This window comes from Notolepis coatsorum (assembly GCF_963971535.1).
Source record: "Notolepis coatsorum genome assembly, chromosome: 9".
Taxonomy (NCBI): domain Eukaryota; kingdom Metazoa; phylum Chordata; class Actinopteri; order Aulopiformes; family Paralepididae; genus Notolepis; species Notolepis coatsorum.
The window spans coordinates 118,898,730-118,924,566 of NC_140173.1; the positions used below are offsets into that span (position 1 = coordinate 118,898,730).

General features: G+C 44.1%; 1 protein-coding gene across 1 annotated transcript in view; it reads left to right on the forward strand.

Moving 5' to 3' along the window:
- LOC311234938 (calcium-activated potassium channel subunit alpha-1a-like) overlaps window positions 1–25,837 on the forward strand; it is a gene marked incomplete at both ends in the record, with an annotated part of 336,543 nt that overhangs the window by 77,915 nt on the left and 232,791 nt on the right. Inside the window, one exon of the mRNA XM_084322217.1 lies at window positions 4,711–4,866. Within this exon, the coding sequence (XP_084178343.1) occupies window positions 4,711–4,866 (156 nt within the window). The remainder of the gene's footprint in view (window positions 1–4,710; window positions 4,867–25,837) is intronic.

Sequence of the window (25,837 nt, forward strand, 5' to 3'; positions counted from 1 at the left end):
ATTAAACAGAAGGTTTTGTAGATACAGTACTGAATTCTGCCATCCGGACACATGCCATTTGAAATATGATTATAGAATATAGAATATCAGGCCTAAAATGGTTATGCGATTAAAATGTGATTAATTTGATTAATTAATTACAAATCCTGTAATTAATTAGATACATTTTTTTAATCGCCTGACAGCATATGATATATATATATATATATATATGTTACGGTGGTACCAGGTAAGAGAGTGGAGTTCCAATAGTGGTGGCAATAAGGAGACAGAGAGTAGGTTCGCTCTTCACAATTCGTGTATCCTCTTTATTCAGGAACACACTATAGAGCAGTTAGGTAAATAAGAGTACTAAATAATAGAGAACCATAGAAGAGAATACAAGTCACCGCAGCACTTGTCTCTTGGTACCGCCGCATACTGGTTCTGGAGAGAGTGTGAAGAGCCGACGAGGAACAGAGAAGACAGGAGTTATTTAAGGGTCAGCATACCAGACATTCCACAGAGTGACAGCCAATCCCAGGTGACAAACAATAATACAATCAAGAAGGTAAAGTGACAGGTGACAGAATGGTAGCCGGGATCCGGGATCTCAGGTCAACCAGACCCGAGAACCCAGAACGTTACATATATATAAGTGTTCGACAGAACCTAACTCTCATTTAGTGTTCAGGTTCACCATTGTGATACCCTTACGTGCGTCCAGTGTGTTGCTGTTGGATCATTATTATTACCACTCTCCTAACAACAGTAGGCTGTTGCAGTATAATGAGCATATGAGGCATTAGTAACTGAATTATCCCTTGCATTATACAGAGGTCCAAAGGCAGGAGCAGATAATGATCCTATGACTAAGTCAGGCCTTTTAGGGCTAGTTTATTGGCATTGTTATAGGGGTGGAATCAAATTAGGAAAAAATGGCAGCTGTGTCCATGCCGTATCATTAAGAAATGTAATCCAATTTGATGGGACAATCCCCTTGAAAACAGACAGAGCAACTCTCTTGGGCTCGCCGCCTGCAATGTCACTGCTCTTTAGCCCCGGCAGAAAGGCTCTTGCACTGGAGCCACGGCTGTGTGTGGCATTGCACTCAAGCACCCGTATCAGTCGTATCAGGTGGTCAAGAAGGGGACGAGCATCACAAATCAACCTCTCCATGCTCTGTCTCAGCGGTTTTCACTGTTGCCTTCTGGCCGCCGTTATGACGTCCCACCAAGTAGGACCAACCGCTACGCCAAATCTTTTGTCCCCTCGGCTATCAGACTTTTAAACACAGACAGTAGTCATTTTAAGTAGCCTTTTGCACTTGGTTGTCTGTTTTTACTTCTACTTTTATTGCTGGATTGTATCACATGGAGTGTTTCTCTTTTTATTTTCCGTGCTGTCGTTGAGATGTTTTGTTGTTTGTTTGTCTTTGTTGCTTGTGGTGAAGCTGCAAATATGAATTGCCCCACGGGGATCAATAAAGTTGTCTGAATCTGAATCTGAATCTGAATCAGTCGCCCTATTGGCTCTCCGCTGGCCCGTGGGTGCAACTCCCAAACTGCTCCCACACGCTTCCAGGTACAATATTTACTACCGAGCGTCAGTCGGGGACAACAAAAAGAACAGCGCCTGTTGTGTTCCGTCCTCCGTTCACCTCGTCGCCGAGCGTGAGGTCATCTAAACAAACTGTTACCACCAAGCCACCTATTGGACTCTCGATCCGTAAAGAATCCACCTCCATGGCGGTCTGTCACACGTCTAAAGTGATGTATAGGCCATAGTAAAGTCCTGAACGCACACACCCTGGGGTAACACGAGCCCTCTGGGGGGGGGGGGGGGCATGGAAAGGGTAGAAAGTTATTGAAGTTCCAGGGATTCTCTGCGACGCCATTAGCTGGGCGGCCTGCAGTCATGGTTTATGGGACCAGCTGTGAGCGCATGCCAACCTTTACTCCACCTGTGTGTGTGTGTGTGTGTGTGTGTGTGTGTGTGTGTGTGTGTGTGTGTGTGTGTGTGTGTGTGTGTGTGTGTGTGTGTGTGTGTGTGTGTGTGTGTGTGTGTGTGTGTGTGTGTGTGTGTGTGTGTGTGTACAGTAATTGTGGGCATACAAATGTCCTCATGGAGGATAATAAAGTCGTCTACTCTATATGTGTTGTTTTCTCACACACGTGTGTATGAATGCACCTGTGTGTGTGTGTGTGTATACGTTATGCGTGTGTGCAAGTGTGCTTGCGTGATTTTCCTCACAATCAAGGACTATTCCTTGGGAGAAAAGTTGGAGCAATTTACTCAGCGTGCTTAGTGCCAGAAGCTGGAAGCTGAGTGCTTGGTCTGTGTCACATCACAGGCGAGCGGGCGGTCGGTCCAGCAGCTGCACACAGTGGTGCTTCAGAAAGCAGAGCACTTCACTGAACAGCCATGCAATTGGTGCTCACTTAATCAGACACAGCATGGGCGGCTGAACGGTCCGCATGAGAATATTTCCAGCCTGAGGACCAATGAACTTACAGATCCATTTGTGCCGACGGCATCGGAGCGACTGCGCTGCACCTACTCTCGTTCTCTCTCCATCTCTTGTCTCTGTCTGTCTGTCCTTCCCCCTCTCTTTCACACACGCACGCACGCACGCACGCACGCACGCACGCACGCACGCACGCACGCACGCACGCACGCACGCACACACACACACACACACACACACACACACACACACACACACACACACACACACACACACACACACACACACACACACACACACACACACACACACACACACACACACACACACACACACACACACACACACACACACACACACACACACACACACACACACACACACACACACACACACACACACACACACAGACTATTTCTGCTTCCACTTTTCCACTTAATGGGATAGTGTTTTGCAGCCAGGCTGATGTGACCATAGAGCTGGGTGGTATACTGGATATTAAGGTATATACCGTCATGGATCTATATTAAGGTATATACTGTACCGTCATGGATCTATATTAAGGTATATACCGTCATGGATCTATATTAAGGTATATACCGTCATGGATCTATATTAAGGTATATACCATCATGGATCTATTAAGGTACCATCATGGATCTATTAAGGTATATACCATCATGGATCTATTAAGGTATATACCGTATATATTAATGTATATACTGTGACGAGCCTGGTGGGGTTCGCCGCGGTTCAAATACAAACAAATTCAAATGTCCACACAAGAGCAATATCAATCAATACAAGTATTTATTGAATTAAAGGCAGAATCCAGTGGGAAAAGTAAAAGAATGGTCGTGATACAGTCCGAGGGTCAAAAACACAAAACAGGCTCGCCGACAGATAAAGGGATTGTTCAATACTCAGGGTAGTCGTCCGGTCCAGGGTCAATACACAAAGAACACCTACTTGCCTTCACCTCTCCTCTCACTACCTCTCACCTTCACAACTCCGAATACAACAATCTCTCTCTCTCTCTCTCTCTCACTAACAACAACTCCAACCTCACCTCCGCTCAACTTACTCCTCACTGACCTAGTGGCTTTGTAGTGTGTGGGTCTGAGTGTGTGCACGTGAGATGTGGGTGAACTAATGATGTGCAGGTGTGTTCTATCAGTACTAATCAGCTACCTAATCGACTCTCCCACCCTTCACATATCCATGGGAGGGGGGGTGAGATCTGCCACAATACTGTCAGATTGGTATATACCGTAATTGATCTATATTAATGTATATACCGTCATGGATCTATACAAAGGTATCAATTTCTACATCAATGATATACAGTAAAATAAATAATTTATTTAAAAAAAAATCTTTTTTCAGTTATTATTATATATATATATAATATAAGTAAAAAGAAAAAGCACCATGGGAATTATATTACAAAAAAAGACAGAATGGAAAAGCAAGGGGCGGCTAGGTGGTGTAGTGGGCAAGGCACTCGCCACCAACGCAGGAGACGCTGGGTTCGAGCTCAGCTCTCGGCGTTGCTACCAGCTTGGCTGGTCGTTCATACTAACACAATTGGCAGTGTTAGGGGTGGGAAAGCTGGTGGGTGGGTCCTGGTCGTTGTAAACAGCGACTCCTACAGTTCGGTCGGGGCGCCTGCTCAGCGAGGAAAGGATCTAAGGGGGGTAGTGTGATCCTTCCACATGTTACACCCTCTCAGTGAGAGTCCGCGCTGCCAGGTGAAAAGAAGCGGTTGATTGGCTACACATGTGTCGGAGGAAGCACGTGATAGCCTCCACTCTCCCAGACCGACTGTAGGGGGTAGGTGCGCAGCGACCAGGAAGGGGATTGGGAATTGGCATAACGACTAACATTGGGATGGGAGAAAAATGAAGGAAAAAGGAGGGGGAAAAAGATAAAAAATTTAATAAAAAAAAGAATGGAAAAGCAAATATCATTATACTATAAAAGAAAATATTGTGATATTATATTTTCATAGCCCTACTGACCGTCTCTTTCTTTCTTCCTACAATGAACTGTGGCTGCCTGCCCACTATGTCCTTCCAATCTATCCATATGTATCTCTCCATCTCTCACTCCATCTCTCACTCTCTGTCCTTAGGGCACACGTAATTTGTGTGTTATTATTAATCAACGTTCTCAGAAGAAGAATAAAACAGTTGTTATTCTTCGTCCCCCTCTCTCTTCTCCCCCTTTGACCGTGTCTCTTGTGTCTGCCTTATATTCTCCAGGAGGCTCAGAAGGTGATTCACTCCAGTCTGGCAGCAGACGGGACATCTAAGGATGAGAAGGAGGAGCCCCAGATCAACGAGGTGGGCTGGATGACCTCCGTCAAAGACTGGGCGGGGGTCATGATCTCTGCTCAGACGCTCACCGGAAGAGTTCTGGTGAGTTTTCCCTGCCGAGAGACGGTAACCGTCTCAGCATCGCAAATGTTTTCTTCTCATATTGGTTTCCTTTTAAGTCCGAACATCACAGCCTGTGTGCTACAGTAGTTAGTAAGAAGGAATACATTGTCACTTATTATTACTGAGCAGCTGTCGGTGAAGAATCTTCCGGGAGTGAAGCGGCTTTCCGCGATCTCCCGGACAGTTTGCAAAGTTCCAACTCAAATCATCTGTTGCCAAGCACGCATCAATTTACTGTAAGTGGAATTGTTTGACGGTCTAGACTCTAGACTCAACCCAGCCAAGTCGGTTGGAACTCGTTTTCACAGCCAAGTTGGCTCTTGTGTTGTGTTGAGAGTAATCTGATGCCATTTACAAATGCATTCACCTGTGTTGCAAAGGTCTAACTTAGAGATATAGTCCATAGGGATGCCCTAGGCCTAGTGGTAGGTAGTGTGGAGCGGAACACATCCAAAAGTAGTGTGCCATGTGGGCATGCATGTAGGTGGTGTAGAGAGGAGGTTATTGCATGTTGGTGTAGGTGGTGTAGAGAGGAGGGTGTAGCAGCATGGTGGTGTAGAGAGGAGGGTGTAGCAGCATGGTGGTGTAGAGAGGAGGGTGTAGCATGTACACATGTTTTATGTCCTCTGGTGCTGTGACTCCATGATGTGTGTCAGTCACCGTCGTTTTGATGCCGTCCCTGGCTTTCATTGAGATTGATACTTCTTCACCATAACAAAACAAAAACAATGCAACCAAGGCAGTTCAAGCTGTATCAAGATTGGATTACCAGAATTGCAACGGCCATTATCATGAGTAGCCTTTATCTGCAATGTGGACATAGCAAAAGATGAGATTTCAATGGCCCTTACCCAAGCCAGTTGGATATTAGCAGAATTGTTTTGATGTAGACAGCCATCATTGTGTATAGCTACAGAACAGAACCAAAGATTCACAAACGATGCGCTAATGTTGTCATGAACATTAGGGTTCCAACTTCCAACCCAAATGCACCCCAAAATTAAGTTACATCCTCCCTGATCCTATTTGTATATATGCTCGGCTCCGGGATGTCCTTAACTCATTCCCCGCCAACGACGAGTATACTCGTTATTGGCCGCCAATCGTTGGACGCCAAACAACGAGTATACTAGTTATTTGATCGTTATTTATTTGATTAGCTATTTCCATTCATAAATCATCCAGGAAGCAGGGCTGAACAGTGCGAGATATATGTTGCACGTGCTACAGCAACAGCGGTCTGTGCGATGAATGGATTTACTTCAGTAGCACTGGTGCCATAGGCATTCGGTTCATATCGATACTCTTATTTTGAAAATCCTGTGGCAAATCTAATTTCCGCCCAAGCGCAGCTCCAGCCATAACATCTATGGCTCCGGCAGCTAGCACCGTATGGTTCATATCGATACTCTTATATTGAAAATCCTGTGGAGTCGTATCCGCTCGGCTCCACAGCACACAGCAGTTGTGGACATTGAAACAGAGCAAGGCTAGTGTGCCTATTTTGCAACCCAAAACAAATCCCTGCTGTTTTATTCCACAACGGGTCAAATGCATCTAACATGCTTTGCAATCCTCGCCATTCCTTTATGACCACGTCGTGTTAAAGACCGAAATTAACATTACGTTAGCGTAAGCTAACAACAAGCTAACTCTGTTCAGAGCCATAGAGAGAACAGCAGACGGGCAGAGTGAGGGCTGGGGAGTGTGTGTGTGCGTTTGAAAAGATCAGATGAAGTCAGACGAGTATATTATATTGATAGTAAATGTACTGAGGGTGGACAGATAATGTTGATATTTAAACATAAAAAATACAATACATAATAAATGTATTCATGATCATCATGCAACATAAAACAATTGCAGGAACGGTTTGGGAGAGGAAGGGGTTTTAGGTTGCGTGTTGTGAGTTCCAAAATGTTTTACTTAATCAATATATCAAAACGTGGCACTTTACAGTGAACAGGAGGTCTATTTGTATTTAAAACAATAGATTGTTTTTCCTTTAAAAGTCTGGAAGAGGTAAATACATTTCTTTCAAATTATATTTTCGTTACCTTTTTTGAGTTGATCTAAATGTTACTGATTGTGTTAAATGGGCTTATGATATCGTCTCATATTGATTGCAGGCACCTGCATCGTATCGTATTGTGGCAGATATCGGCAAATATCGTATCGTTGTCCAAAGAATCAATATTGTATTGTGATGAAACTGGTGATTCCCACCCCTAGTAGAGTCCACATCCAACACCAAATCTCATAATTCCTTACACGTAACGTATCTGGCTGTGTGACGTCGGGACCCCCGATTCATTATGCTGTGGTGGGTTATGTCGTGGCTCAAATGGACATACGATCTACCAGATGGCAATCAAATAATTGGAATATTCTTTTTGGAATCTCACCGGCCACAGGTAAGAGCAATTTAACGTCAATTTCAGCTTGATTGTGCCTTGTTTTCATAGCAATCGCCCTGATCAGCGTATGCTGTTGTACTAACGAATGCCGTTATTGACAATCAATTAATCAGAAACGACCCCCCCCTTTCATGCATTCATTATGGAACATAATATACCGATCATATGCATTTGATTTTTTTATAGCGTGTATAGGGACGAAATGCCAATGTATTAAGTATAATATGCGTCGCAGCCTATTACTAGCCTCCCAGGAATTACCCTAAACCGCTCTAAAACCATACTTATATTCACCACGGTATAAAACGGGAATGTATGGATGGAAAAATTATTCCTTTTTCACATCTTGAACGATAGATACTCAATGTCAAATGGGCCATAGTATTGCATCCATAGCTATAATATAGAATATAGATTTAGCTCTACAAACAAGGTGACTAACTCCCATCGTTTACAGCAGTGGCAGTAGCTACTACAGGATAAGGATAATAGCTGGCAGCCAATGAGTTAAGTGCGATACCAGAACTGTTAGCTTAGCTGGCTAACTAGGAATGTTTTCAGATGACCACAAAGCTACTGTTACCATAGGCCTACTGGCGGCTAATGGCACTAGAGTAGCAGCAACACTTCTGACCCAGCATATTATTTTCACCATGAGTGAATGTGTGAATCTAAACTTTTTTATCAGGACAGTATCATCAACTAACTACCCTTTCAAACCAACCATACGCATAACATTAATGTTAATGTTACTGATAAACATAGCCACTAACGTCAGCTTGGCTGATACTATGGTATACAGTAGCCTAGACATGCAATGCAACCAATCACAATATCACAATTTGTTTGATTGAATGAATAACAAGCCACAGTCGTCTTACCTTGGTGTGCAAAGCCAATTTCTTACATTAACCAAGAACATTGAACACACGCCAGTTAGCTTAGCTGGCTACATGGGGGGTCATCCCTATGTTCCCCGGGTCCTATGTTCCCCGGGATCTATGTTCCCCGCTTTTTCTAAAAAAAAAGGGTCCTATGTTCCCCCCTCCCGAAATAAAGGTTCTATGCTCCCCGGTCCCGCCCGCTCCTGCCCGCTCCCGTTCTATGTTCCCCGCTGAAATAAGGGTCCTATGTTCCCCGCATGCAAGTTACGTGATGTTGTGGATAGTTGAGGATATATGCGAGTTACGTGAATACGTGAATATAGCTTGCCCGGGGACACAAACCTTCAATACACATTAACAGCTCCGTCTTTTAATACACACTTATATCGTACAGTAACGTCAAATAAGATATTGAAAGATAAAGGATAGTTGAGGATATATGCGAGTTACGTGAATACGTGAATATATAGCTTGCCCAGGGACACAAACCTTCAATACGCATTAACAGCTCCGTCTTTTAATATACACTTATATCGTACAGTAACGTCAAATAAGATATTGAAAGATAAAGGATAGTTGAGGATATATGCGAGTTACGTGAATACGTGAATATAGCTTGCCCGGGGACACAAACTTCAATACGCATTAACAGCTCTGTCTTTTAATACACACTTATATCGTACAGTAACGTCAAATAAGATATTGAAAGATAAAGGATAGTTGAGGATATATGCGAGTTACATGAATACGTGAATATAGCTTGCCCGGGGACACAAACCTTCAATACGCATTAACAGCTCCGTCTTTTAATACACACTTATATCGTACAGTAACGTCAAATAAGATAGTGAAAGATAAAGGATGAAGTTACAAAGGGAAAATGGCAAAAGCAATTACTCTTTGACAATGCTACAGCGCACAATAAAAAGAAAAGATCCAGGCGGAATTAAATATGCCATAGGAGTAGAAGGGTTTTAAACTGACGTCAAATCGGAGCAAAACAAGCTCAATCCGCTTCAAGAAGACGCATGACATTGGGTATATACTAATTACAACAAGACATTAATTAATTGCATTGTTACTGTTCACATGTGTGGTGCCGTCATCGCCCGTCACAGTCATATTTAAGTAAGGATAGTTTGAATGACACTTCAGCACCAAGGTGCTGTCCACCGAAGTTATTATACCTTCAAAGCGCTACTGCCTATGGATAAAACAAGGTATAATAAAGATGTTTTAGGTGGTGGTAGTTTCTCTGGTAGGACATTATAGCTGAAATATATAGCCTAGCTATAGTCGGTCTGATATATATTAGAGAAATAGTAAAGTAATATTCTCCAACGGACAACGAAAAAGACGTCACTCGCCACTTAAAGAAATCAAGAGCGTGTATTTAACAACCTCAAAAACTTTCGAAACACGAAATATAAATATTAACTTAATAAATAAACAAAAACGAAAAAAAATCGACTTATGTCATCGAAAATGTCCAGTAGGCCTAACTAAATAACATACATCTCTGTTACACGCAAGCATGCAGCGTCTGATGTCCGAATCTGTCAGACGGCACTGGAGTAGATATACAGTACTGTTACATCCAGAACACACACACACATACACAATTACACATGTTGCACCATCTATCTACACCCTCACACAACTCTGTCGCTATTTCGGGAGTAGCGGGGAACATAGGACCTTTTTTTTGTCGCAACGTGTACGTTTGAGAACACTACTATGACAGAGAAATGAAGCAAGCTGACATGGTCGGCCCTCACACAACTCGTCGCTTTTCCGGGAGCGGGTAGCGGGAGTGGGGAATATAGAACCCGGGGAACATAGAACCCGGGGAACATAGGACCCTTTTTATCGCAAGCGGGGAACATAGAACCCGGGGAACATAGGACCCGGGGAACATAGACATGCTCCCGCTACAGGTACCACATCAACATGAAGCTAGCTAACATTAGCTGTAGGCCCTGGAGTGGCTTGTAGAAGTACGCTGGTCACAAAGGGGCAGATGACCCAGGGACGATCTTGCCATCATGCTGAGAAGACCCACATGGAAGGCACTGGAGGACGGTCTTAACCAAGACATGGACATCCTAGTAGCCTATCTACAAAAGTGGCGCCTACAGCTCAGCACCAGCAAGACCGTTTCAGCAGCATACCATCTCTGCAACAGAGATGCCAAGAGGGAACTGGAGGTATATGCTGACCACAAGCGTCTGGAGTCCCAGCAAGCCCCTAAATACCTTGGCGTGCGTCTGGATCAGACACTGTCCTTCAAACAACACCTCGAAGATGTCAGGGCAAAGACAACATCAAGGGTTGTGCTGATCCGACGCCTCGCAGGTACAACCTGGGGAGCCACTGCCAAGACCCTTCGGATATCCACCCAAGCCCTGGTCTTCTCGGCAGCAGAGTACTGTGCCCCAATCTGGAGCAGAAGCCTGCACGTTAAAAAAGTTGATGCGGCTACTAACAACGCCCTCCTGATCATCACTGGATGCCTGAAGGCTACACCCGTCTTCCTGCTGCCAGTCCTTGCAGGAATCGCACCAGCTGGCCTACGACGAGAGGCTGCCACTCTCGCCCTAGCAAGGAAGGCAGTGAAGCATGACTGGCACATCCTACACAACACCACAACAACAACAGCACCTATGAGCAGACTCAAGTCCCGCCACCCCTACAACAAGGTGGCACAAGAGATGCTCCGTTCCACCACTGAGGACCTATCCAGAAATGGATGGCTGGCGGCAGCCTGGAAGAGAGAGTGGGAGAGTGTTGGGCCAACCCGTATCCACCACCACATCTGGGATCCAGGAGATGGCGCCACAGGAGACGATCTTCCACGCCGGCAATGGGTTCTGCTGAACCGTTTAAGATCTGGGGTTGGTCGCTTTAAAGCATCATTAAAGAAGTGGGGCCTGGCAGACAGCGCTGCATGTGAGTGTGGAGACCCTGAGCAGACTGTTGACCACATCCTGACCATCTGCCCCCTATACAAACCACCCTCGGAAGCCAGCCTCTTTGATGTGGGACCAGAGTTAAGGGCATGGCTACAAGATACGGAGTTGGACCTCTGACGTTACACGAAAGAAGAAGAAGAAGGTACCACATCAACATGAAGCTAGCTAACATTAGCTGTAGGCCCTGGAGTGGCTTGTAGAAGTACGCTGGTCACAAAGGGGCAGATGCCGGTGGCTGGTAGTATCGCCCTCTTTATTCAGCGTCCACAGCCAACAGTAGGCTGGTTGGTCCAGCAGTATGCAAGATTAGCTGTGGTTAGAGGCACACAGACAGACACTACCAAACAAATGCCTGCAGAGATAATTAACTGTATCAGTGTCCAGGTCTTGTCTGGCGCTGGACAGCTCCCCTCTGCTGCAGTATGCTCAGTGTGTCACAGTTACTCACCCTGCTGTAGCCTATAGCCAGCCGAAGTGACCTGTGTGTGTGTGTGTGTGTGTGTGTGTGTGTGTGTGTGTGTGTGTGTGTGTGTGTGTGTGTGTGTGTGTGTGTGTGTGTGTGTGTGTGTGTGTGTGTGTGTGTGTGTGTGTGTGTGTGTGTGTGTGTGTGTGTGTGTGTGTGTGTGTGTGTGTGTGTGTGTGTGTGCGCGTGTGCATGATTTATCTGTCCAGAGTGAGAGGCGAACATTTGGTGTTTGTGCAGTAGGTTAGAGGTTGTCGCTGTGGCTATTTTCTTGGTATGAGTTAAAGCCTCTTTCCCTCCCTGTATTAATCTATTATTTTCTCTAGCCCTCCCTCAACTTTTTCTCTCTTCTCTCCCTCTCTCTCTCTCTCTCTCTCTCTCTCTCTCTCTCTCTCTCTCTCTCTCTCTCTCTCTCTCTCTCTCACCTCTTTCTCTCTCTCTCTCTCTCTCTCTCTCTCTCTCTCTCTCTCTCTCTCTCTCTCTCTCTCTCTCTCTCTCTCTCACCTCTTTCTTCTCTCTATCTCTCACTCTCTCTCTCTCTCTCTCTCTCTCTCTCTCTCTCTCTCTCTCTCTCTCTCTCTCTCTCTCTCTCTCTCTCTCTCTCTCTCTCTCTCTCTCTCTCTCTCTTGTTCTCTGAGCCAGATCTTGATCCTGCTCTACTGCCATCACTCATGCGGTGCTGCACGTCCTGTCTCTTTTAGCTTGAGGTTCTCTCCAACACATGGACAATCTCCGCAGATGGCTTACAAGTCATCTGATGCGTGACACTCGTTATTATGCAACAATGAATGGACATTATATGCATGACAGGTTCCATAGAACAAGGTCGCCATATGCATAATACAACTATTCTATCTACCAACTTTATCAAACATTTATTTGAATTTCTTTTACATTTTATCAATTGATTGGCATCCATGGCTCTCGATTCCAACGGACATTTAATTCTTAATTTCTTGATGCCCTGATCTGTAACAGGGAAAGCTCAGTGTTTTGTCGGTCCCAATAAGGACGAACAATGCTGTCTGTTTTACATTATATATGGATACCCACATAGATACCAGTAAGCCTGGCGCCATCCTATAAAACATGCGGCGTCCATAAGGACACGTTGGTATGTTGATATATGACCAGAGGCATTTATTACCAGCCAGGTCGAATAGTATGGACCATCTGTTGTGGGCCACCTTGTCATAGTGAATCATAAGCCACTGACACTCTAGAACTCTTTATGAAACCTCACTCTCCGAACTCCGGTAATAAATAGCTCTGGTCCAGACGGCTCTGTTGCAGTTTATTGTACTGGATGGATAGCGTATGGATGAGCGTATCCTCCCAGCCTGCCATATGAGGTCATTGGGGGGGCATGGTGATGCTGCACCTATAGCACCATACCTTAGATGGCCTTATGGCCTTAGAGCTGGAAAGACATGCCCTGTTACAGTACATTTTGGGGAAAAGTGGTCTGTCTGCTCACTTCGTTGCCTCCTCATTCTCCCTGCGCCACCTCCTCCTTCTCAGAATCCATTTCCAAAGTAACAGGCCTCCCATCACCACCAGGGCGCCTCTCTCTGCTCCTCCTCTCCGCCTGACGAGATGTCTGCCGCTAGGCCGCACTGTGACAGACAGTTTGTAGTGAGCTGAGCAGCTCTCTGCCATCCTCATTATATTGGCCGCTGGGATTATGATAAGACTTTACAGTGTCAGAGATTAGGGTTGGAGGCCCTTCCTGTTCCCCGTCCCCCTCCGCTGGACCAAATGGACGCACTAATGGACACACTAGCAACCTCTCTGCAATGTCTCTGTGTGTGCTGGGATCTCTTCAAGTGGAGGAGGGAAGATACATGGGGGGAAAACATTAGTCTGCAAAGAGAACCGCTCCCGCCTACCTCCGGTCAATAGTCTCTAACTACACACCCTCAAGACCCCTACTCTCTGCATCTTCTGGCCGTCTCAGACCCACTCCTATCCAAGCTCCGGGAGGGTCATCAAGGAGAAGCCGCCTATTCTCAGTCCTTGCCCCACAATGGTGGAACGAATTGCCCACCACAGTTAGGACAGCCGAAACCCGTCCAATCTTTCGCGTCGACTAAAGACGCACTTCTTTAACCATGATCTGAAATTAAAAAAAGATAAAAAAATTCGAACCCTATCTAACCTTACTGTCATGCACTTAATATACTAACCTACACTGTAGCACGCAACACTTTGATGAACATTGTTACTCAGCTGATAGAGTTGTGCCCTTCCTGATGACTTGTCGTACAGAACTTGTAAGTCGCTTTGGATAAAAGCGTCAGCTAAGATAAGATATTCCTTTATTGGTCCCCTTGGGGGAAATTCAGGCATCATAGCAGCATGGGGGAGGGGAGGGGAGGTACAGGTAGTAAAAACAAGCAGTGCAAACAATATAACAAGTCAATATAAATGACTTTCCCTAAATTACTAAATGTAAATGTAATGTTGAGTCACAGGCAGGGTTTCCGTTGTCCGGTAATTACCTTTTTTCCCCCCGGCAAAATCTGTTGAAGTCCGACATATTTAAATCTCTCCGGTCATAATGTCCGGTGAAAATAATTCCCTCTAAGCACAATTTGAATTGTATTACAATAGTTACATTTGTTTCATTGTTGCTTCACCAAGCAGGTCTAATAATGACAACGATGTGTGTTCTATTATGATATGTGTGTAGTGTTCTGATAACGACTATTGGTGAAGCGATGTCGAGATTCATTTGGGTTTGGCAGCGGGAGCTAGATTTGCGAGAAGCATGCAACTGCAGACCCGCATAGCTGACAGTTGTGCCCGCACAGTGCAATACTCCAATTCAGCCATTGGCAATTCAGCTGTTGGGTGGGTGGCACTGCTGAGCGGTCCCCAGACCGGACCTGAGAGCGCCGCTGGCTCTGCGGCTCTGCAGTTGCATACTATTGGGTGGGTGTTTTTGTTCCCGAGTCGAGTCGTAACTAAATGTAGGCTATAATGAAATCAACAAATGCGTTACGAGCATGTGGCTCGTCCTCTCTGCATGGGCGACGAGCTAGCAAACGAGGCAATGTGATGATCAACTACAGTTTGCTATGTGTGAACATTATGATATGTGTGTCTGATACAACGAGGTGAAGCGATGTCGACTCGAGATTCATTTGGGGGTGTGACAGCTGCTGCAGCGCGAGCCTGTGGGGCGGGAGCTTGATGCTGGATTAGCGTATCGCTTCGTTGGGACTCCAACTTGGGAGGCGAGAGATAGTAATTTGATTCTGCAAATCAATTTCTCATTCTTCGCTTAATATACTTAATACAAATGTCCAATATAACGGAATTCGTTAGCTCATAAAAATGTGATTATAACAGACTGCTGTTTAAAACTCTGACAGGAATTTCTCCAATTTGTCCGGTAGATTGAAATCTTGCAGGACACGGAGACCGGCAACAATTTCTTCTAACGGAAACCCTGGTCACAGGTCCTGAAAATCAGTCCAGGACTTGAGTACTACAACACTGTATACAGTATTACCTCTGGTTGTTTTAAACAGGTAACTATCTACTGTACACAGTATTACCTCTGGTTGTTTTAAACGGGTATCTAGTTACTGTGATTTGTACTACTTGTTGTGAGGCTGACTTGTTGACAGGACTTCTAGCTGTCATGATATCATCAACATATCCTCATGAACTCATTCGCAGCATATGCTACGGAAAGTTGAGCACAGATTTCTTTGTGGGTAAATTAATGTTCTGGTTTGGGGTTAACGTTATGGTTAGGGTTAAAGGTTATTGGTAGGGTTAGGGTAGCCTGATGATACGTGTCACTGCAATGCTCCTTGATGATTGCTTTGTGTAGGTGAATGAGTATCACTTTTTACGTGGGTTGTAATCCTATGCATTTGTGAATGTGTGCATGCGGTACACATGGATCTGACTGGATCAGTTCACACACAGCCTGACTGGTTACCATGGCAACTGTCATGTAACAGTGTTCAGTTACACAATGTGCAATGGGCAGTCTACATGGGCATTGGGCAGAGAAAAGCAGCAGAAATAGCGCATGTACATATATACCAACACACACACACACTGGTTTTGGCTACACACACACACACACACACACACACACACACACACACACACACACACACACACACACACACACACACACACACACACACACACACACACACACACACCTACACACACACCTACACACACACACACACACACACACACACACACACACACACACACACACACACACACACACACAGGTGAGATTAAATCCCGATGCAGGCTCTGTTCCATGATCCTGGAGAGAGAAAGACAAGCAGGCAGATTGAGACAGATAGCCTTGGGTACGCACAACCCCACAACCCCACACCCCCCCCCCCCCTTCATTAGTCTGCCTTGATGACCTTGTTGCTAGTGAAAGATCAAGTGTACCCTAGGGCTTTAATTGAATTACCAGACAAATCTATCTGTGGCAGCGGCCTGGCCCACGAGTCCTTCACACCATGTCGCAGTGAGAAGGACCGGTCCTGTTTGGTTTGTTATCAGGGGAGGAGCCTGCAGCCGTGGCTCTGCTCTGATAGGAACAGGTTTAAACGAACACATATCCATCCTCACTGCACAGCCATTTAAAGTGAGAAACAGCTGGTCTGGGACCCCAACAGCCTGTGTGTGTGTGTGTGTGTGTGTGTGGTGGGGGGGCAATACCTTTAGCCACTGGCTGGGAAAGGAAAAAGCTATTACAGCCCATGGCATCACTCACACCCAGGAATAACAGTCAACAAAGAGCAGGTGTGCACAGGCGTTTGTGTGTGTGTGTGTGTGTGTGTGTGTGTGTGTGTGTGTGTGTGTGTGTGTGTGTGTGTGTGTGTGTGTGTGTGTGTGTGTGTGTGTGTGTGTGTGTGTGTGTGTGTGTGTGTGTGTGTGTGTGTGTGTGTGTGTGTGTGTGTGTGTGTGTGTGTGTGTGTGTGTGTGTGTGTGTGTGTGTGTGTGTGTGTGTGTGTGTGTGTGTGTGTGTGTGTGTGTGTGTGCGTGCGTGTCCGTGCGCGCGTGTACGCGAGAAAATGATGCAGAGAATACATTGTTTCCTCAGACTGGTCATTTGTCAAAGTCGTCTGCCCTTGTGTGATCATAGCCTCCGTGCACCTTTTACACACACACACACACACACACACACACACACACGCGCGTGTGCGCGCGCACACGCACACGCACACGCACACACACACCCATATATCCAATTTCGATTAGGGTCAGTGTCACCTTGTGTGCCGTAGAAAAGCCAGGGGAGAAATGATTGATCCTTTCTCATGAATTGCTGCTGCTCCTCTGCCGGCCGCCGTCGCTTTTTGTGTTGCCATCACTTCCACTCTGTAGCCTCGTCAAATATTTAGTATCACATTCACACACGAACTGCCTCCAGTGTAGGTTTATGTTCAAAATGAAAGGGAGCGGCGTGTGTTACTAGCTAGCCCAGCTTAGCTTAGCTTAGCACAAATGAGCGGAAGTGGATGTGGATCAGCTAGCCTAGCTTAAAACTCCGGGAGAAGTGTTTTGGCCAACGGCTAGGTTAGCCGATATCCATATCCGCTCCCATTAATTTGTGCTAAGCTGAACGCATCAGAGAGGAAATGGACCTATCTTCTTCTGATTCTGGAGAAGACGGTAGGCCTAAGGGGATTTCCCATAATGTTGTGTTCCATTAAACTAGACACTGTTTCTACAACGACTACTGTACGTCATAAGCACTTTGTGACGGAAGGAATTCTGATGATAGATAGATGGATGGGAAGGACCAGGAAGTGGCCTGAAGCAGATCAGGAAGTGAAGTGTGACCAAGTGAAAAGCTCCTCTGGCCCAGCATGGCGGGATGGCTTATTGGTTTCTGACACAACCGTATCACCCAGAGGGTTCGTAGAAGAACCTCGTCTCGCCACCACAACCGCAGAGGAAGTGAGTAGTTGGACCAAAAAAAAAAAGGGATTTGCCTGAATTGCCGTGTCGGAACCCCCTCCCCCCAACTTCATCAGCAGTACGGTAGATCTCCTCTATAATTGACCCGTCGCATTAACGCCACGGACATAACGGATTTAATCCCATAATGTCCAGAGTAAATGGTGAGGATTATAACAATACCACTGCAAATACCATAGAGAGTAAATGTATTCCTCCTATCTCCTCGCCGCCCTGCATTTTTCAGGGAATGGTGGTACCATAAATAGGTCAGGCCTGCCATCTTTCTTAATGGGATCTTGGGCGGGAACCAGAGACCATCTGCTCACACGGCTCGGACCCCAACCCTGTGGTCCTTCCTCTGCCCACCCGTCCCAACCGCCCACTCACGAGCCTTGCCCTCGACAACACTGACCCTTATCACCTGTCTTCAATATACCGTGTCGGTGTCGGTCTCACGGCCGGAGAGTGACGCGCGTACAGTCTACAACAAAGCACCCGTTGTTCCAGCACCAGCTGTGGATTTATAGTAGTATAGTATAGGGATGTCGGGATTAACTGGTTAACCGCTTCCATAACTGTGAGAATTGTGATAGAAAACGGTGTCACAGAGTAAAATGTCCTCTCATGAGTCACAGTGTGTGTGTGTGTGTGTGTGTGTGTGGTGGTTTACATTTACATTTAGTCATTTAGCTGACGCTTTTATCCAAAGCGACTTACAAGTTCTAGTTCTGTATGACAAGTCTGTTTGTGTGTGTGGTGGTTTGTTTGTGTGTGCAGTGGTTTGTTTGTGTGTGAGCACTGTGCGGTGGTTTATTTGTGTGCGTGTGGTGTTTTGTGTCTGTGGTGGTTTGTTTGCCTGTCTGGTGGATTGTTTGTGTGTGGTGGTTTGTGTCTGTGGTGGTTTGTTTGTGTGTGTGGTGGTTTGTGTCTATGGTGGTTTGTTTATGTGTGTGGTTTGTTTGTGTGTGCGTGCGTGCCTCTTACACAAAGCCTTAGTTGAGACTGATACCAACCTTATATCCACCAAAAGATCAAAACTAAACTAGCGCTGTGCGCTGGCCCAAAACTGTTAAACTCTCAGTCTCTCAGTTCACAGCGGGAGAAGTCAGAGGGCGGGATCCACTAAGAATGGATTGCGCGGTGGGAATTTCACCCTTAACTGTGAGCTATCCACTAAGGACATTGCACGGATGAGATACCAGACACGCCCATTATGTGTGGCTCGCGGAGCAGTCTGCACTCCTGACAGCGCTGTTGGCAGATATGAGGCATACAGTAGACACGAAATGAGGCATAGACACGAAATACAAATTAAGCAAGCTCTATACATTATGAAGTAAACTAAATACAATATGAAATGAACGGAATACTAATGGTAAAAATACGTTATGCACAAAGTATTTTTCACCATTAGTATTCCATTCATGTCGTATTGTATTTAGTTTACTTCGTAATGTAATAGAGCTTGCTTAATTTGTATATTTTTCATGACACATTGCGTCCTGTGTTTTTGTCACTATCTTTCCTCATTGCATATGTTTGTAATGTCCTATTCCAATTACATTTGTCACTTATAATTGTATTCTATTGTGCTATATTTAATTTAGTTTATATCCCATTTAATTCTATTCAATCTCTTTATTAAGTTGTAAAGCCCTGGGCCCTCATTCATCAACGTGTCTTACGCACAGATTTGTGCTTAACCTGTGCGTACGATCATTTCTAAGCAAAGAGTGGGATTCATCAATTTCAACTTGAACTTGACTTAGTGCTTATATTTACGCACAGCTCGGAGCACACTTAGCTGACGCCCAGTGGTAGAACATATTATTACAACAAGGAAATGAGCTTCTGTGCATTCGTTTCAACAGTATGAACCGTAATTCATTATAGTTCATTGTAAAATAGCAACAGTAGTGTAATTATGGTCAAAACCCTATAAATAGCATTTGGAATAATAGATCTTTCTCTCAGAATGAATGCAGCATGGTTTATATAGCGTTATCGGAATTAACTCCGCGTAGCTCAACTCGTTATTATTTTGCGCACAGACCGCAGAAACACGGGAACGTTTTGATTATATTTAAAAGGCTTTACGTTAAACGAAACAAGTGGAATTTCGAAGCTGTAAGCAGAATACAAGTCATATGAACACCCACGATATAGTGTTCTTCCCCCTTTTTACTGTATAAGAAAGAATAAAAAAACGCATTGCAATGACACCAGGGTGTATGTGTATTACAAAACCCTTGCAATAATGTGTCTTAAATGAATGAAAAGCATACATGCTCTGGACACAGAGCATATCGTGTGGGTGATATGACTTGTATTATGCTTACAGGATTCCACGTATTTAGTTTTACAATGTCAAAGCCTTTTAATGTAAATCAAAACGTTCCCGTATTTCTGCAATCTATGTGCAAAATAATAACGAGTTGAGTTCTAACAAAGAACATATTACATGCTGGTATGCTGATAGAGTATTATATGAATTATATGAATATGATATGATATAAGGTATACACTGGTCCGTCGCATACACTGGTATGCGCAAGTTACTGTTGCATAATGTACAGTAGGCTATGGCTGCTATTATATGTAATCCATATAGGCTACCTAATAGTATATGATTTTTAGAGGCATCTATTTTGTTGTCGGTAATACCGACAACAAAATAGATGCCTCTAAAAATCATATAGCCAATCGAACACAACTAATAAAGGCATTCATATTACAGCACGGTTATAATGACACACAACCAACGCCAAACAGTGGTCAACGAACGGTCTTTATTAGTATTTTGAGCTGTCCAGGCAGAATTGCAGCAATGGTCTTAGGGAGCCGTTGATATCTGACATCACCGTTTACAAGTCCGCCTTTTATTTATCCCATAACACGCGATAGTGTATTCTTGGTTCGACAGCAGTGAACATTGAACAATCTCCGTGAAGTTTCTCAGAGTTCCGCTCGGGTCAGTCCATTATTTCACATCCCATGGGGGGTGTTTCATCACTTTCATGACCATATATGGATAATCATGCACGAGCATTGACGGTAGAACAAAGTGGTATTCATCAACACGGAGGAGCATAGGACCTGTGTACGCACGGTTGATGAATCCCAATATTTCTGTGCGTGCACTGATTCTACATTCTGTGCTTACGTGTGAAAATAGAACATATTCTACGTCCACGTTGATGAATGAGGGCCCTGTGGGCCTATATTTGATTTCATAATTATATTATATTCTATTGTGCGTAACTTAGTTAATATTTAATTTTATATTACACCACCTCTTTATTGTGATTATAACTAGGGATGTTCGATATTGGCTTTTTTACCGATACCGATATACCGATATTGTCCAACTCTTAATTTCCGATACCGATATCAACCGATACCGATATATGCAGGGTTCCCCCCCCCCCTTTTGACAATAAATAAAATAAGAATTTGTTCTTACTTGCTTGCCTGGGGGGGGGAAAGAAGATTTTTTTTTTTTTTTTTTTTTTTAACTGATACCGATATTACATTTTAATGCCAATATCGGCCGATAATATCGGACATCCCTAATTATAACCTAACCCAGCACCCAAAGGAGTGAAGGAGAGGAGTTATTTCTCATTAAATATTTTATAATAATAATAATAATAATAATAACTTAGTTTTATATAGTGCCTTTCATAAAAGGTTGCTTATAGGGGAAACGATTTAAATAACAAACACAACTTTCAAACTAAAGTGGGAAACCAACTCAGAACCAAGCATTTGAAATTACATTGGTTAGTGCCTTATTTATAATAGCGTTCACTGCCAGACTTGGAGCAAATCACGCCACTTTGCGAAGGCTATCTCGGCCTGTGGCTTTATATTTCTCGAACAAATCATACACTGTTTATAAGATCTATTTTCTAGTGTTCCAACGAAACCTCAATCAACAAAATCCATCCATAGATTCTGGCTGTACAGGACAAAATGTAAGGGAGTGTCCTTATTGCATAATTACTGTACTACAGTAACTTTTCCCGCGACAACACACCCCTCTTGACAATTTAGGCACTGTGCCAGTGAAGATATTTTATAATTGACGAATATTTTGAGGGAGCAAGTTGTATTTAATGTTTAGTTAGGATAATAGAACCTCAGCATTATCCTCCAGAATAAACGTTTCATTGGCCTGCTTCCAGCATCTATACTCCTCATGGACCCGACGACACATTATAAATTAAAAGTTTATTCTGGAGCATATGAGTGGTACAATTGGAACATGAGTGCAGTCAATAATGATAATAATAATAAACTGTATTTATATAGCACCTTTCATACACGGATTGCAGTTCAAAGTGCTTTATATATAATGAATACATAATAAAACACACAGCAAGGGCAATGCATAACACAAATAAAAATTGCATCATGATGCAAAATCAAAATCTTGTTTAAAAATCAATCAATCAAAAGGGAAAGCCAACGTTAAATAACAATATTTAAATAATAATAAATACGATTGCATGGGATCTCTGGGTGGCTGCATGGCTCAATGTCATCCTTTATTTCATCTAGTAGATCAAGGTTTGATTGAGCTGGCAACCCGTGTCTCCGGATGATTTCGGTCTCAATTAAATAAAAAAGGTGATATTCTCCTTCGAAATATTCTTTCACGGGCACGCCTGGCATTACGATGCCTGCGTCTGGCAACAATTACTGCTGCCATGCTCACCTGTGACGCTGGCAGTGACGCTGGCATGATGCCTCTTTATATCGCTTAGGGATCTGTGCTTATTTACCACCATGTCTTTGAAGACGGTAGGTGCGTCATGTTAACTGGTCGGTGCAATTGGCGCCGGCCTTTGTGGATACCAAGCGGATTTCGACGAGGCTCATTTACATAGAAAGGGGACATGTTCCGCCCCTATTACCTCATTTAAATACGCGCCAATTGCACCGGATGCAATGCTGATGGAACGCAGTTGCCACCTCATTTCACCCGTTGCGCGTCCTTTGTGGATACCAAACAGAGTTTCAGAGCGATATGCACTGGCTTTGCGTCGGAAAAAGCTGCGCAAACCCTTTGTGGATAGTGTTTACTTTTGTTTCCAAACCAGCTGCATCATTAAGTCTCATATAGGTCTCTCTCTCTCTGACATGGATTCATCTAATTATCTTTTTAAATGAACTTTTAGCCTAAAATGATCTCTGATCCCGGGGCGCCTCTGATCCTCATGCAACTGCAGTATAACCAACCTTTGCCAAGTCAATGAAATATGCTCCCTCATCAAACAAGACGAAGCCAAATATGCTGTGGCATATTTAATCTTCAAGAACATCATGTCATGTCAGATTGTGTGTCTTTTTCCTTCCATTGTGTTGATAATCGTGAAAACTGCAACAAACCGTGACATTCCCAATAATTGTGCCACCAAAATCTCATATGGCCACATCCCTAGTAACCAGGGGCCTCCGCCTCCAAGCGGTCAATAACAGTGTAGGTTGTATAACTCCATACGTGTACATTTGACACATACTGTAGGACCCGAATGCGCATCAAGCTGGTTTTAAATGTACTCTTCAGTACTCTTAGATGTACTCTTAATTTATGTTCTTCAGAATCAGAATCAGAAAGGTCTTTATTGCCAAGTAGTTTTCACATACAAGGGATTTTCTTTGGTCATTTTCAGTGCGACATTAACGGACAGACATTAACAGACATATAATACAATAAAGAGGTGGAGTAAAATTAAATTAAATATGAACTAAGTTAAGCACAATAGAATATAATATAATGTCCCTCTTGAGGACGATTTGCCCACCGGCACTTTGGTGACCACTAGTGGCTCGGCTGTGCATATTTTGTAATACAATATATATATCGAATTAAAGCCCCATTTGTTGCCTGTCGATAGCCCTCTCAGTTGACAGAATCCGTTCAGCGGTTCTCGAGTTACATGCCGATATTTGGGGCTTGCGCAAAGTACACGGTATTGCGCAAATACCACTCAAATCAAATAAAATTTATTTGTAAGGCCCGACAACATACAAACATCACAATAAGTCAAGAACAAAACAAGAACACCATAAAGTCAAATTTCTTTTTAAATAAATGCAAAATAAATAAATGCAACACTCCCAGACATACCCCACACGAAGGTAAGGAAAAACTCACTAAAACCTAGCAATAGGAAAAAATGCACCACAGGCAATGTGGAGGAGAGAAACCTTAGAGGGGGGATCTCCCTTCTTAGATGTCGGTGATAGTAGTGTTGCAATAAAACAAGTGAACAGTTGGTAGGCATGCACTCATGTGTGTAGTGAAACACAGATAAGTGCATGCGATACCAACTGAACATTTTGAAAGATTAAAGATAGAGCTGATAGCAAAGATTAAGATTAAGATTAAAGATAGAGCTGATAGCGATAGCAACTGACATTTTTTGAAAGATTAAAGATAGCGCTGATAGCGGATCTATTTGAGGCAAAGGGGCGGCGCAGATAGGGTCGCATCCTCCCGGTCTTCATCGTGGGACGTCCAACACTCCGGTCATCACTCCGAGACAGCCACTCACAGGGAGACAGGGAGACGGGACAGGCGTTAGACAGTTTGCGTGATTGTGATAGGCGGACATAGCAATAGATACAAGTGGTAAGCATATATGTGAATAGAATAGATATGTAGTAAGCATATTATGTGAATAGAATAGAACCCAGCAATAAACGTCTGAACCACGTTGACAGACCACGGACAGAAGATGGTAAGAAGCTGATCCATGGCCTCGTGGTGCACATAGAACTGCAATCTTGGGCAAGACCCCGAGACATCCACCACCTTGGTCAGCACTACGAGACTCCAGACTCTTGGGGCTCTAGTTCCGTCAATCATTTGGCGATCTCGAAAATTATTGGACAGGGTTGTAGCCAATGAGTGTGTCTTTCCAGTGATACACACTTGGGGATGTACGATCTAGGTGAGAAGTCACGAGCGAAAACAGGAAGAGAAAAAACGCAGAATGAATTGAAGTCTATGAGAAAACTGCGTTTTCTTTTGTACACAGTTTACCAAAATCACTCCTAATAACTAATTTCTGAACAGATCTTTATGAAATTTGGACATGTACTACATAAGACTTGGATCTCGGGAGTGTTTTAAGCCTCCAGCCATTCTGGGGAAATACTACTTCTGGAATACTAACTACTACAGAAAAAAGTTTTTTTACAACTCAAGTTCAGACCTATGTATGTTACTCTATTTCATTAGCACTAAAGGTGAGTTTTCCTTATTGTATCAGACACTTGAGAATGTCATCTTTCAAAAGAGACCAGGCTCATGCATGTGGTATAAGTATAAAGTAGAGTATTTTGGTTTGCAAAAGAACTAAGGCAGTCCTCAAAAACAAAACTAAAATGGCCTGTTAAAATATAGGCCAGGGCTGTACAACTGTAAATAAAATACAATAAAATTATTAATTAAAGTAAAATAAATTATACACTGTGATTCAACAACATTGAAGCAGTGAACTCTTTCTCTCACTGTCACACTTTCCTCGGCTCCCTCTCAATGATCTGTCTCTCTCTCTCTGTCCCTGCCACCCTCCTCTCCTCTCTCTTCCCGCCCTGTGTGTCACGACAGTCGTTGACTGTGTGTTTTGGCAGGAGACGAGGTGAGACTGTGTGCGAGGCCCGGTGTGGGGACACTGTGAGGAAGGAGCCTTTGTGTTTCTATAATAACGTGTCCTCGGATGTCCCGCGGAGGAGAAAATAAGTGCGAACGTGTTCTCTCACACTCCCCATGAGAGCAGCTGTCCTTCAGTGTGCCCTACTTTTCCAGACTGTGTGTGTGTGTGTGTGTGTGTGTGTGTGTGTGTGTGTGTGTGTGTGTGTGTGTGTGTGTGTGTGTGTGTGTGTGTGTGTGTGTGTGTGTGTGTGTGTGTGTGTGTGTGTGTGTGTGTGTGTGTGTGTGTGTGTGTGTGTGTGTGTGTGTGTGTGTGTGTGTGTGTGTGTGTGTGTGTGTGTGTGTGTGTGTGTGTGTGTGTGTGTGTGTGTGTGTGTGTGTGTACAACATGAGTGGGATTCAATGTATGATGTACAGGGTTTCCCCCAGGAAAGTAGTTAGTGGAGGGGGTAGGAGTAGAGGGAGGGGGCAAGAGGTGGCTGTTCCGTTTTTTGTGTGCCAAAAACGACCTTTGCTTAAAACTGGACCATGTCGGTTTATTGTATGCAACATTTGCAGCCAGAAACTCCATATTGCCAAAAACAACCGCA